This window comes from Artibeus jamaicensis, unplaced genomic scaffold, assembly GCF_021234435.1.
Source record: "Artibeus jamaicensis isolate MK-2021 breed Jamaican fruit bat unplaced genomic scaffold, CSHL_Jam_final contig_781, whole genome shotgun sequence".
Classification (NCBI taxonomy): domain Eukaryota; kingdom Metazoa; phylum Chordata; class Mammalia; order Chiroptera; family Phyllostomidae; genus Artibeus; species Artibeus jamaicensis.
In genome coordinates, this window is record NW_026521968.1 from 415,794 (window position 1) to 429,178 (window position 13,385).

The 13,385-nt window shown below is 41.3% G+C and overlaps 1 protein-coding gene across 1 annotated transcript in view; it reads left to right on the plus strand.

Moving 5' to 3' along the window:
- The window catches only part of TEKT3 (tektin 3), a 48,114-nt gene that overhangs the window by 21,817 nt on the left and 12,912 nt on the right, over positions 1–13,385 (plus strand). Inside the window, exons 4-5 of the mRNA XM_037154694.2 lie at positions 6,691–6,761; positions 10,299–10,442. Of these exons, the coding sequence (XP_037010589.1) occupies positions 6,691–6,761; positions 10,299–10,442 (215 nt within the window). The remainder of the gene's footprint in view (positions 1–6,690; positions 6,762–10,298; positions 10,443–13,385) is intronic.

The window sequence follows — 13,385 nt, forward strand, 5'->3', positions numbered from 1 at the left end:
GAAAACACTATTAAAAAGACAACCAACTGTTTGGGAAAACATATTTGCCAATGATACCTCAGACAAGGGGTTAATCTCCAAAATATACAGGGAACTTACATGACTCCACTCTAAGAAGAGAAGCAACCCAATCAAAAAGTGGTCAGGGGACTTGAACAGACACTTTTCCAAGGAGGACATACAGAGGATCCAGAGACACATGAAAAAATGCTCAGTATTGCTAGCTATCAGAGAGATGCAAATTAAAACCACAATGAAATACCACTTCACACCAGTGAGAATAGCCATTATAAACAAAGCAACAAACAAGTGTTGTGGAGAAAAGGGAACCCTAGTGCATTGTTGGTGGGATTGTAGACTGGTACAACCACTATAGAAAACAGTATGGAATTTTCTCAGAAAACTAAAACTGTATCTGCCTTTTGACCCAGCAATTCCAGTGCTAGGATTATATCCTAAGAACACTTAAACACCAATCCAAAAGAACCTATGTATCCCAATGTTCATAGCAGCACAATTTAGAATAGCCAAGTGTTGGAAGCAATTTAGATGCCCATCAGTAAATTAATGGATCTAATAACTAAGGTACATTTACACAATGGAATTCTATGCAGCAGAAAGAAAGGAGTTCCTACCCCTTGCCACAGCATGGATGGAATTGGAAAGCATTATGCTTAGTGAAATAAGCCAGGCAGTGAAAGACAACAAATACCATATGACCTCACCTTTAACAAAAAACAAACAAGCAAGCAAAATATAACCAAAGACACTGAACTAGAGAACAGGCTGACAGTGACCAGTCTCCCAGAGGGGAGAGGGGAGGGAATTTCAGGGGAAAGGGGGAAGGTTTACAGGAACAAGTATAAAGGACACATGGACAAAAACTAGGGGTGGGGTGGAAATGGAAGGGAGATGGGGAGGCCTGGGGGGTGGGCTGGGATGGGAGTAAAAGACAGAAAACTATACTTGAACAACAATTAAAATTAAATTAAATTAAATTAAAAACATAAATAAAGTAACATTGGGGACAGTCTCAAAGGTCTTCGGTTTTGTGCAATTAGATCTTTCTGTCCCCAACTATCTGACATTCACCATATGACATTATTTAAATTCAGATAATAAAATTATTGTTGAGGTATTTTTAATAACACGAATTTCATTAAATGTATTTTTTTCTGTGAAAGTGCTAGGAATGCCCACTGTGTGTGTTGTGTACACATATTATAAAAGCTCACTAGGATTTAGGGTTTTTAAGTGGTGTTTTTTAAAGCATCACTTCATGTATCTTTTGTCAACACCTCAGTGAAATGGCTTCACACACACACACACACACACACACACACACACACACACACGCCATGAAGATGAAGACGGAACAACCCTAAAACTCAGACTGATACATAACCTACTATGAGATGTGTGAGTAATCTTTGCTACCCATAAGGGCAGGAGAACCTTGATAACATCTGTTGGGAATTTAGCTTTTCATTACTTCATTAAGTCATAATGTCAAAGAATCAGCCAGTAATCACTGAAATAACTCTAGGTATATTCAGTATTTTTATGTTAAAAATTAGATGATAAAAGATAAGACCATAAAGTTGATTAATAATTAATATTGGAGTGAAGGACTTTATAATCAAGTTAACAAAAGCAGAAACCAAAAGGGGCTATTTATGGACTTCTGCCAAGATGGAGGCATAGGTGGAAGCACTGTACCTTCTCCCACAACCAAGTTTGAAAACAACAAAGTTTTAGCAACAAAAACACAGCCAAACCACATAAAATTGAACTATACGGAAGTCTGACAACAACGAACCCTTCAGCCAAACCGGTAAGAGGGGCAGAGCCAGCAGCAGAGTGGGGTCGGCCAGGAAAGATCCACCAGACCAACCCGGCACTCCACCCAGGTGTGCCAGCAGCCGTGGGCGGATCCCAGGTGTGGAGTAGTGGGCGAAACCCACTGAGGGTGCAAGGTGATGACCGTGGTCACACATTCTCGTGCAGATAAACCAGTGAAAGAGTGAGCAGTGAGATGGACCAAGGAGGCCCCAGCGGTGGGAAGCAGCAGAGGGGACCGCTATTGTCCCCCTCTGACCACGCCCCCATATACAGCATCACAAACCAGCCACCTGGGTGGCCCTGCCCTGGAGAACAACTAAGGCTCCACTCCTCATACATAACAGGCACAAACAGATCAAAACATGGCTCAAAAACAACTCAGAGCCCCAGAGCCAATAAATCTAAGCAATGAAGAAATAGCCAAACTTTCAGATCCACAGGTCAAAACACTGGTGATCAGGATGCTCACAGAACTGGTTGATTTTAGTCACAAATTAGAGGAACATATGAAGGCTAAACTAATTGAAATGAAGGGAAATACACAGGAAACCAATAGTAATGGAAAGGAAACTGGGACTCAAATCAAAGGAGTGGACCAGAAGGAGGAAAAAAAATGACCAAACAGAAAAATATGAAGAAACAAGAATTCGAAAAAATGAGGAGAGGCTTAGGAACCTTCAGGACATCTTTAAACATTCCAACATCCGAATTATAGAGGTACCAGAAGGGGAAGAGGAACAGCCATGGATGAAAAACTTATTTGAACAAATAATAAAGGAGAACTTCCCCAATCTGGCAAAAGCAATAGACTTCCAGAAAATCCAGGAAGCTCAGAGAGTCCCAAAGAAGTTGGACCCAAGAAGGAACACACCAAGGCACATCATCATTGCATTAGCCAATATTAAAATGAAGGAAAGAATCCTAGAAGCAGCAAGAGATGAGGGGACAGTCACCTACAAAGGAGTTCCCATCAGACTGTCAGCTGATTTCTCAAAAGAGACCTTACAGGCAAGAAGGTGCTGGAAAGAAGTATTCCAAGTCATGAAATCCAAAGATCTGCATCCAAGATTACTCTATCCAGAAAAGCTTTCATTTAGAGTGGAAGGGCAGATAAAGTGCTTCTCAGATAAGATAAAATTCACGGAGTTTATTTTTTTGATTTTTTAAAATATATTTTAGTAATTATGCCATTACAGTTGTTCTATTCCCCCCTTCATTTCCCTCCAACCTGCATACCCCCTCCCCCACCATCCCCCCTTTAGTTTATGACCACGTGTCTCAAGTTCTTTAGATTCTATATTTCCCATACTATTCTTGTCCTCCCCCCTATCTATTTTCTACCTACCGTCTATGCTACTTATTCTCTGCACCTTCTCCCCCCTTCTCCTTCTCCAACTCCCCTGTTGCTAACCCTCCAGGTGATCTTCATTTCTATTATTCTGCTCCTGATCTAGCTGTACTCAGTTTGCTTTTGTTTTAGGTGTGGTTGTTAATAACTGTGAGTTTGCTGTCCTTTCACTGTTCATTTTTTTATCTTCTTTTTCTTAGATACATCCCTTTAACATTTCATATAATAAGGGCTTGGTGATGGTGAACTCCTTGAATTTGACCTTATTTGAGAAGCACTTTATCTGTCCTTCCATTCTAAATGAAAGCTTTGCTGGATAGAGTAATCTTGGTTGTAGGTCTTTGGATTTCATGACTTGGAATACTTCTTTCCAGCACCTTCTTGCCTGTAAGGTCTCTTTTGAGAAATCAGCTGACAGTCTGATGGGAACTCCTTTGTAGGTGACTGTCCCCTCATCTCTTGCTGCTTCTAGGATTCTTTCCTTCATTTTAATATTGGCTAATGTAATGATGATGTGCCTTGGTGTGTTCCTTCTTGGGTCCAACTTCTTTTGGACTCTCTGAGCTTCCTGGATTTCCTGGAAGTCTATTGCTTTTGCCAGATTGGGGAAGTTCTCCTTTATTATTTGTTCAAATAAGTTTTTCATCCATGGCTGTTCCTCTTCCCCTTCTGGTACCTCTATAATTCAGATGTTGGAATGTTTAAAGATGTCCTGAAGGTTCCTAAGCCTCTCCTCATTTTTTCGAATTCTTGTTTCTTCATATTTTTCTGTTTGGTCATTTTTTTCCTCCTTCTGGTCCACTCCTTTGATTTGAGTCCCAGTTTCCTTTCCATTACTATTGGTTTCCTGTGTATTTCCCTTCATTTCAATTAGTTTAGCCTTCATATGTTCCTCTAATTTGTGACTAAAATCAACCAGTTCTGTGAGCATCCTGATCACCAGTGTTTTGACCTGTGGATCTGAAAGTTTGGCTATTTCTTCATTGCTTAGATTTATTGGCTCTGGGGCTCTGGGTTGTTTTTGAGCCATGTCTTGATCTGTTTGTGCCTGTTATGTATGAGGAGTGGAGCCTTAGTTGTTCACCAGGGCAGGGCCACCCAGGTGGCTGGTTTGTGATGCTGTATATGGGGGCGGGGTCAGAGAGGGAGCAATGGAGGTTCCCTCTGCCGCTTCCTGCCTCTGGGGCCTGCGTGGTCCATCTCACCACTGCTAGCTCCTTCACCGGTTTATCTGTGTGCGAATGTGTGACCGTAGTCCACCCTCAGTGGGTCCAATGACTTGCGCCCTCAGTGGGTGCGCCCGCATCTCCACAACTGGGATCCGCCCACGGCTGCTGATGCACCTGGGTCGCGTACCCAGGTCAGTCCGGAGGATCTTTCTTGCCTGACCCTGCTCTGCTGCTGGCTCTGCCCCTCTTACCGGTTTGGCTGAAGGGTTCGTTGTTGTCAGACTTCCATGTAGTTCAGTTTTCTGTGGTTTGGCTGTGTTTTTGTTGCTAAAACTTTGTTGTTTTCAAACTTGGTTGTGTGAGAAGGCAAAGTGCTTCCACCTATGCCTCCATCTTGGCGGAAGTCCTCACGGAGTTTATCATCACCAAGCCCTTAATATATGAAATGTTAAAGGGACTTATCTAAGAAAAAGAAGATAAAAAGACGAACAGTGAAAGGACAGCAAACTCACAGTTATTAACAACCACACTTAAAAAAAAAAGCAAACTAAGAGGACAGCTAGATCAGGAGTAGAACCACAGAAATGAAGATCACATGGAGGGTTAGCAACAGGGGAGTAGGAGAAGGTGGGAGGGGGAGAAGCCACAGAAAATAAGTAGCATAGATGGTAGGTGGGAAATAGATAGGAGGGAAGGCAAGAATAGTAGGGAAAATATAGAATCTAAAGAACTTGAGACACGTCATAAACTAAAGGGGGGAATGGTGGGGAGGGGTATGCAGGGTGGAGAGGAATGAAGGGGGGAAATAAAACAACTGTGATTGCATAATCAATCAAATATATTTAAATTAAAAAAAAAGATCATGAACTGGATACGGTCTCTTTACCACCCTTCTAATCATCACTATCCTAGAGTTCCTGGACAATGTATGTATGCAATAAATAGGAACAAAACCATCCAAACTAGAAAGCAGGAAAAAGAATGTCATTATCAAAAAAAACAAAAACAAAAAAACCCCAAACAAACAAAAGGGGCTATTTAATTATTTGATAGTTTAACTTCATAGAAATCATAAATGTCTACATATCAAACGCACTGTGCAGGATATATAAAGGCAAGGATCAAACTGTAAAAAGTAAAAAAAAAGTGTATATATCATATATGACACATGTAATGGGATGGGAAAGGATTGACCATTAAATATAAGAACATATAAGTTAATTTAAAAAACAGCAGAAAAAGTGGACAACATATGAACAGGTAGTTCACAAAAGGAGAAAGTCAAATGAACAAATACTTATATATTAATCCATGAATTCTAGCAAGTGTGCTTTTGGGGGTCCTATCACATTGGCAGAGATTGAGAGGAGTCACAATGGCTACTTGGTGTGCAAGGCAAGGAAATGCACACTCACTTGTAAATGGGCACAACTTGTCTGAAGGGTAGTTTGGCTGCAGTTGTCAGAACCTTGAAAAAAGGCAGACCCTTTGACGATGTCTAAACATTTATTGAAGTTGTTCATCACAGCATTGTTTAGTGTCATGGGAAAATGAGTTCAAGTTTAAAATTAAAAAGCAAATCACATAACTGTACAGTGTGATCACTTTCCATTTGAAAAAGTGGTAACAATTTTGTGCACTTTTTAAATGTCTTCTTGGTACTATTTTGAATTCCTAGATCTTCTAATGGGAACATGAATTTCAGAGGAAAGTAAATGTTTATTTAAAAAACTCTGGTACAACCCATGTTATATGTAGTGTATCCATCATAGCAGCATCAACACACCATATGTGGCCAAATGGAGCAGCAAGGCAAGTGAAGGTACTTGTACAAGTCTAGGAGCTGGGCTGTGGGGCTCAGGCAGGGCAGAGGACAAGGGGAAAACAGCCTTTGTTTGGACCAAAGAGCTGGGTGTGTTGGAGGTTACATGCACTGCCAGAGAGGAGCCCCTATTTGGCTGCCCTCTTTCCCTCCCTGATACTTTGTCATGAAAGAATACTTAATATTCAACCTTGCACATCACCAGAATTTTGTTTGTTTGTTTAGAACCTGACATAAAAATGTTTTAAAAACACTAAAATTTAACCCCAACCCCAACTTGTTCCACAATATAATTTCCCTATAGTCCTATAAAGAGTGAATCACAATCTACCATTCAGATTACAGTATTTTGGGGGCATAGATGTAGAAAAATGGATGTAAAGTTGTTTATTTTTTTCCTTCACAGTTTTCCCAGAAGGTTTTCCTTCATTGATGTTTTGTTACCTTGTTTACTTTGAATGCCATACTTGATAATGAAAACATTAATGTGTTTTTTTTCAATCAAGTAGGAAGTTGATATTATTCTGTGTTGTCAACAAAGGATGAAGCTACATTTGGATAAGGCCATCGCCCAGCTTGAGTAAGCACTTTACCTCTCCATACAACATAAAGTCTACCACAAAACTCTGCTTGCATGCCTGCCTCCCACTTAGATTTCTCTCAGCTTCTTATATAAGAATGTCTTATACATGGATACATGAATACACACATACATGTACACACATTTTAATTTGGAGGTAAGATGAGTACTCAGAGTGCTTGCTTTAAATTTTTACTCAAAAGCATAATCTGAGATGCCATGGGAAGGATTTCTGCCCTAACTTAGAGGATAGCTAAGATTTCTTTTAACTCCAAAAACTTATTTCTTCAATAAGAGATTGACTTGTGTATGTCTAGCCCAAGAGTTAGAAGAGTAAGAAATTGGGCTTCACTTTTATGTTTGTTTTCCATACCTCCTTAAGGACTCAGCCTTCCTTGATTTCCCAGTGCATCCTGGTCCATGCACATTCCTGCTCTGGTCACACCATCTCAACATTCATTGTATCTATTGCATCATCATTGCTTACCCACCTTATTCTCTAAAAGAATACACAGTCCCCTTTCTCAACACTGGTAGATCCAAGGGACTGGAGCTGGGGAATAATCAAAGTGAGGTCTTGAGTAGTAAGTGATAATGGCTGTCAACTAGGAGAGATATGGCTGGGTCTGCTGCCTAACATGAATAGAAGATCAGTGTTCATTCAGTTATAGCCATGGGAAGAAGTCATGTTGACGTCAAACAAAGGAAACAATGATTTTGCTTATACTAATGTAATCAAGGAGTATGTGTAATATACCCAAAGTAATAAGCATTTTAAAGGTGTTGGAACTTCTTCTTTAGTTTGCCTGCCTTGCCTATCAAGATTGATGCTATATTGGTGGGTGAGGTTCAGATGCCTGAGATAGCTCTTGAACTCTGATCTGAAAGACTCTTTAATTAAGAAATTGTTGACAACAGGTAAATGATTAAGTAAGGATGGCTCACTGCTCATGGTATGTTTAACTGCAATTTACTTAAGCTATAAATACAGGGCAGTATCGTTGCAATATTAATTTCTGGTTTCTGCTCCCTAGGAATTTCAGAAACACAGTTTAGTGTGATTCAAAGACTTGTTTCTGTTTTGTTTTCTTCTGGCCCAGTTCCTGACCCCCACCTTCTTTCATAATCTAAGACCTGCTGCCCATCTCTGTGTCCTTTGCTCTTCTTGGCCCAGAATGCTTGGCCCTAGAACAGCCACATTTTCCTCTCAGTTCCTATTACACATGGTCTCAGGGTTGGCCCTAGTACAGGCCTTTGCAGACAGTCCTGTTCCTGCATGTGCTCTTGTTTGGACTCTCTGGTGGTGAGCCTTTAAAGAGCTTGACTTCCCTTTAGTACACCATGGACAAAATGCCCACCTCATTTTTGGGGGTGGTTTCTTCAGGATGTGTGGGGGCCTGAATCCCTAATATGGTGACTGGGCTTGGTCCAGCCAAGGTCATGGCAGGAGGGTTTTTCAACTCCACTTGTCTTAGAAAAGCAGTGAAGCACTTAGTTTGGATCTTAGCTGAAAATGGAATCTCCTTAAGCATCAACATGGCAGCCAAGATGTTCCCTTCTTGGGCTATAAAGTAGGTTGGTGGGGTGCTGCCACCTCCAGGACTTCCTTAGGAGATTCTGAGGATGGGTCAGAGGGACCAGGAAAGGAAACCTATGGGGCATCCTGGTTCCAGACAACAAATGAGAAAAGCCTAATTCTTGAGTCTCAACTAATACCTTAAAGTAAGAGGCAGAACGGAGGCATAGCAAGGGGAAGAAGCATTGTTACCTTTCATCTTTAGCACATGTATACTGTTTTAGAATTCACAAAATGCAGATGACCTGTATGCTGCTATGCTCATTTCCACTTTACAAATAATAATATTAGAGAGATCTGCCAGGTTAGTGACTTAATCAAGGACACAGGCTCAGTTAAAGAGAAGCTGCAGCTAGAATTAGTCTATTCAGTTCAGTGCAGCCTTTATTGAGTGGCTCCTCCATGCTAAGACAATTTTTGCATTCTGGGAATACAGAAATGATTAAAATCATCCAGATGTCTGCTTTTGCAAATACTATCTATGTGCTAATGACTCCCAAAATTTTATTACTAGCCTAGAACTTTCTCCCAAATTCCAGCAACCTGCTTGGTACCTCCACTTGGATATTTTATGGACACTTAAGCTCAGTATGTCAGCTGAACTTCTGTCCTGTCCCCCAGTCAACTCACCCACAGCCTAGCCCACCTGGGTTGAGAGAATTCTGCTATTCCAATTACTGACCTTCAGCTCTTTTTTCCTTTCTCACCAATGCCCAGTCTGCCAGGAGATTCTCTTGGGTCCATCTTTAAAACATATCCAGGATGTGAGCACTTCTCACCTCCTTCACTGCCACCTCTTGGTATAAGCCCCCGCCATCTCTCACCTGCATAACTGCAACTGTCTGCTCATGGGCCTTCCTGCCCCCTGTGGTCTGTTTTCAACCCAGCACCAGAATGATGCTCTGACTTGTGAGTCAGTCAGCTCTCACTTCACCAGAAGGAAAACCTGATGTCTCTCAATGTCCATCAAGGCTCTGCATGATTGCGTTCTCCCCCACCAAGCCTTTGCTCCAACATGGCCTCTCCAAGGAGTCCCATTCAACTGTCCTATTTGAAATCATCACTCACACTCCTGGTCCCCTTTTCCTGCTTTGTTTTTTGCAGTATCCTGCTAACAAACCACATAATTTGCTTATTCTTTATGAGCATTGCCTGTGTTCTCCCAGTAAGATGCACACTCCTTCAGGAAAGAGATGTTCGTTTTGTCACATTCCAGGCTTCTAGAATTGTCTGCTATGTAGTAGGCACCCAATTATTATTTGTAGAATTAACTCCTCCGTGAGTGAAGATATGGCTCACCTGTCCCCAATGCCCATGTCCCAGGCCTGTCTCTTTGGTAGGGAGCTGCCAGGCCTCCTTCCTGCTTGGCAGGGCAGGAAACCTCATGCATCTCAGAGCTCAGGAGGGGAGGCCTGGTGCCCATCCATTCCTTATTTTTTCAAGCACTCAGATTCTTGCTCTAGATGCTAATCTTGACCCTTGGTTTCTATCTCCTAGACAACTTCTCAGGCCTTGCATGACCACAAACTGAGGCCACCTATAGACAGAGAGAGAATGGGCTATACATGCCTCATAACTTCTTGTCCAAGAATGGAGGACAAATGGGTTAGAATGTAGAAGTTGGAAAGAAAGATGGAAAGGGAGGCACAGATGTGGACAGATTACATTAAACCAGTGTCCTATCTAGAATAATTGGTGTTTTAGGAAGAGGAGCTGCTGTCCTGTTTACTTACACCTCTTCTCTCCACTATGTGGAAGGGGCATTATGGGCAGGGGTCTCATCACTCACATGTATGTATATCGCTGGGGCAGGCTCCTTTCAGTGGAAAAGTTGGACATTGTGTGAAGGAGAGAGACCAAAGAGCAGTAATGGGTGGGTCCCACATAGAAGGGCAATTACTCTCCCTCTTATGAACTTGTTGCCCACATTTGGAGCTCCATTTCCTCCCTCTGTGCTACAGAGCGAACAGAGCAGCCCAGCATGAGTTGGAGAAGGACCTGGGTGATAAACAGAGGGCTTACCAGATTGATGACAAATGCCACCATCTGCGAAACACATCGGATGGCATCAGCTACTTTTGCGGAGTGGAGAGAGTTGATGCAACGTAAGTCAGGCACACATCTCTTGTATGATTGTGATGTTATTTAACTTGTTCTACCTTCTTTCATATGAAGCTTACAGGTTAAAACAGAAGACATGGGTAGATATGGAAAGGTAACAGACACACCCACTTTGAACTAGTCTTAGTAAGCTTGAATGTTCCACAGTCAGGCCTTGACATTTGCATCCTGCATTCTTTTGGAAAAGAATACCTGTCATTCACATTTGTACCTATGGAAATAGCAGCTGCTTGATGTAGAAAACCTAGAAAACACAGACAAGCATAAAGAAAAGTGTTGCCTGTGTCTGATGTCCTGGACTCACTGGTGTAATTACTGGTTTTATTACCACTGATGGTTATACCTGCCCTGTCAGGGGGTTTTGCCAGGCACTTCCATGAAATCTTGGGTTCATGGTCTTTTATAGTCATTCCCTTTTTAAAATAACCAACTTGATTGAGAGGCATTTTACCTATAATAAATACATTCAGTGAGAGTGTACATTTTGATAAATCTTGACAAATTTCTACGCCTATGGAACTGTGACCACAGTTAAGATAAAGAGTATTTTTACTTCCCCAAAATCTCCCTTGTGCTCTTTCCCAGGCTCATGCTCCCTTCCCCTTGTAACATGAACCTAAAATGGATTCTTTCCTCTGGAGCTGATCACCCCTTAAGCAGCCCCCTCTCTTAGCTCTATTGCAGTGGGAGCAGCAGATAGACCAGCATTGATTTTTAGATTCTTCAGGTGTGAATCAGATTCAGACAGTACACATCATAAGTGGTCCTCATGCAATTAATACCTCTCACCAGGCTTGAGGTGAGCAGGAAGCATCTTCCTCTGCTCCTTTCAGGTACAAGTTAGACTGGGACGGAACCATGCACTCTGACCACTTAGCCCTCCACAAAAGGGCCTCTTCTATTTCCACCATGAATTTTAGCCAGCTCTTATAGAATGACAGTGTATGGACTCTGTAGTTGTTATTTTGGCTCATCAGGGCCTGAGCTAAAACCTCTAGCCAACAGTAAGAGTCTTGTTTAATATCCTATTGCACCAGCAAGTAATGCCACCCATAAGCTTACCACTCAGAGATGCCAATGTTAACAATGAACCATTAGTCCTTCAAGTACCTTTCCACACATGTGGATATCAATTTATGTTTTTAAATAATGATATTTCTTTTTTAAATTTATTTATTTTAATTGTTGTTCCAGTACAGTTTTCTGTCTTTTATTCCCATCCCAGCTCACCATCCCCAGTGCTGCCCACCTCCCTCCCATTTCCACTCCCCTTAGTTTTTGTCCATGTGTCCTTTACACTTGTTCATGTAAACCCTTCTTTCCCTTTTCCCCTGAAATTCCCTCCCCTCTCCCTTCTGGTCCCTGTCAGCCTGTTCTCTATTTCAGTGTCTTTGGTTATATTTTGCTTGCTTGTTTGTTTTGTTGTTTAAGTTCCTGTTAAAGGTGAGATCATATGGTATTTGTTGTCTTTCACTGCCTGGCTTATTTCATGCATGGTGTTTGCATAGTATGTCTGATTTTTCACTTTGTGATAGATCCAAAATATTGTGGAAATATTCTTCTGCAACATCAGTTTGCATGCTATATGGATTACTTTTTGAAATTTACCATGATTTACTCAATTTTACTTTTGGACATTTAGGCTGTTTCCAGTGTTTCAGGGATTGGCATAAATATTGCTGAGAATGACTATCCTTACATATACATCTTTGGGATCCTCATTTCATTAGGGTAAATCTCTTTAGTGTTTGTTTTATTAGCACACACATTAACATTGGAATGGCAGACAACATGGCCCCTGTTCTAAGATGATGCAGAAACTTGTGAAGTGTTCCTGTGGTATTTTTAGTGCTGAGGACATCATGCACAATAGAGTGACTATAGTTGATACTTTATTGTATATCTGAAAGTTGCTAATAGTATAGATCTTAAAACTCTCATCACAAGGAAAAAATTTGTAATTATGTATGGTGATGGATGGTAACTATACTTATTGTGGTAATCACTTTGAAATATACACATACAAGGTGAAACCCCCAAAACCCAGAATTTATTTATAAAGTATTGTGTATTCATTCTTACATGTTTAAACTTTAGTCACCTTCAAAGTATTCTCCATTTAAGGTGATACGCCTATCAAGATGTTTTTCCCACTGCTCAGAACAGGTTTTGAACTCATGGATTTTGATATCTGTTAGTGCTTCTGCCATTTTTTATTTCACTTCTTCCATATTGGCAAAATGTTTCCCTTTGAGGACTTTTTTCATAAAGGAAAAGATCAAAAAGAAGTAGCTCAGGGTAAGATCAGGTGAATAAGGAGAGTGAAGCATGGGGGTCACACCACTTTTGGTCAAAAACTGTTGATCACTAAGCACGGTATGGGCATGTGCTCTCATAAATCACCCATCAAGAAATGAACAGAGTTCTGGCCAAGATGGAGGTATAGGTAGACATACTGTGCCTTGTTGCACAACCAAAAGAAGGAAAACAACAAATTTAAAAACAAAAAACAACCAGCACTGACAGAAAATCGAACTGTATGGAAGTCCAACAACCAAGGAATTAAAGAAGAAACATTCATCCAGACCAGTAGGAGGGGCAGATATGGGCAGCTGGGTGGAGAGGATTCATGACAAGGTGGTGGCTGGCAGAGCAGGTGGTTCCACATTTATGGGTAGAACAACTGGGGAGTGAGACAGATGGTGCAACTCAGGGTTCAAGCACAGGGAAATAAAGCCTCAAAACCTCTGACTGAAAAAACCTGTAAGGGTTGAGGTGGTGGGAGAAACTTCCAGTCTCATGAGAGAGTTCATTGGAGAGACACACAGGGTCCTAAAATGTGCACAAACTCACTCACCTGGGAATCAGCACCAGAAGGGCCGAATTTACTTGTAGGTGGTGGCAGGAGTGACAGAAAGCTGGCAGAG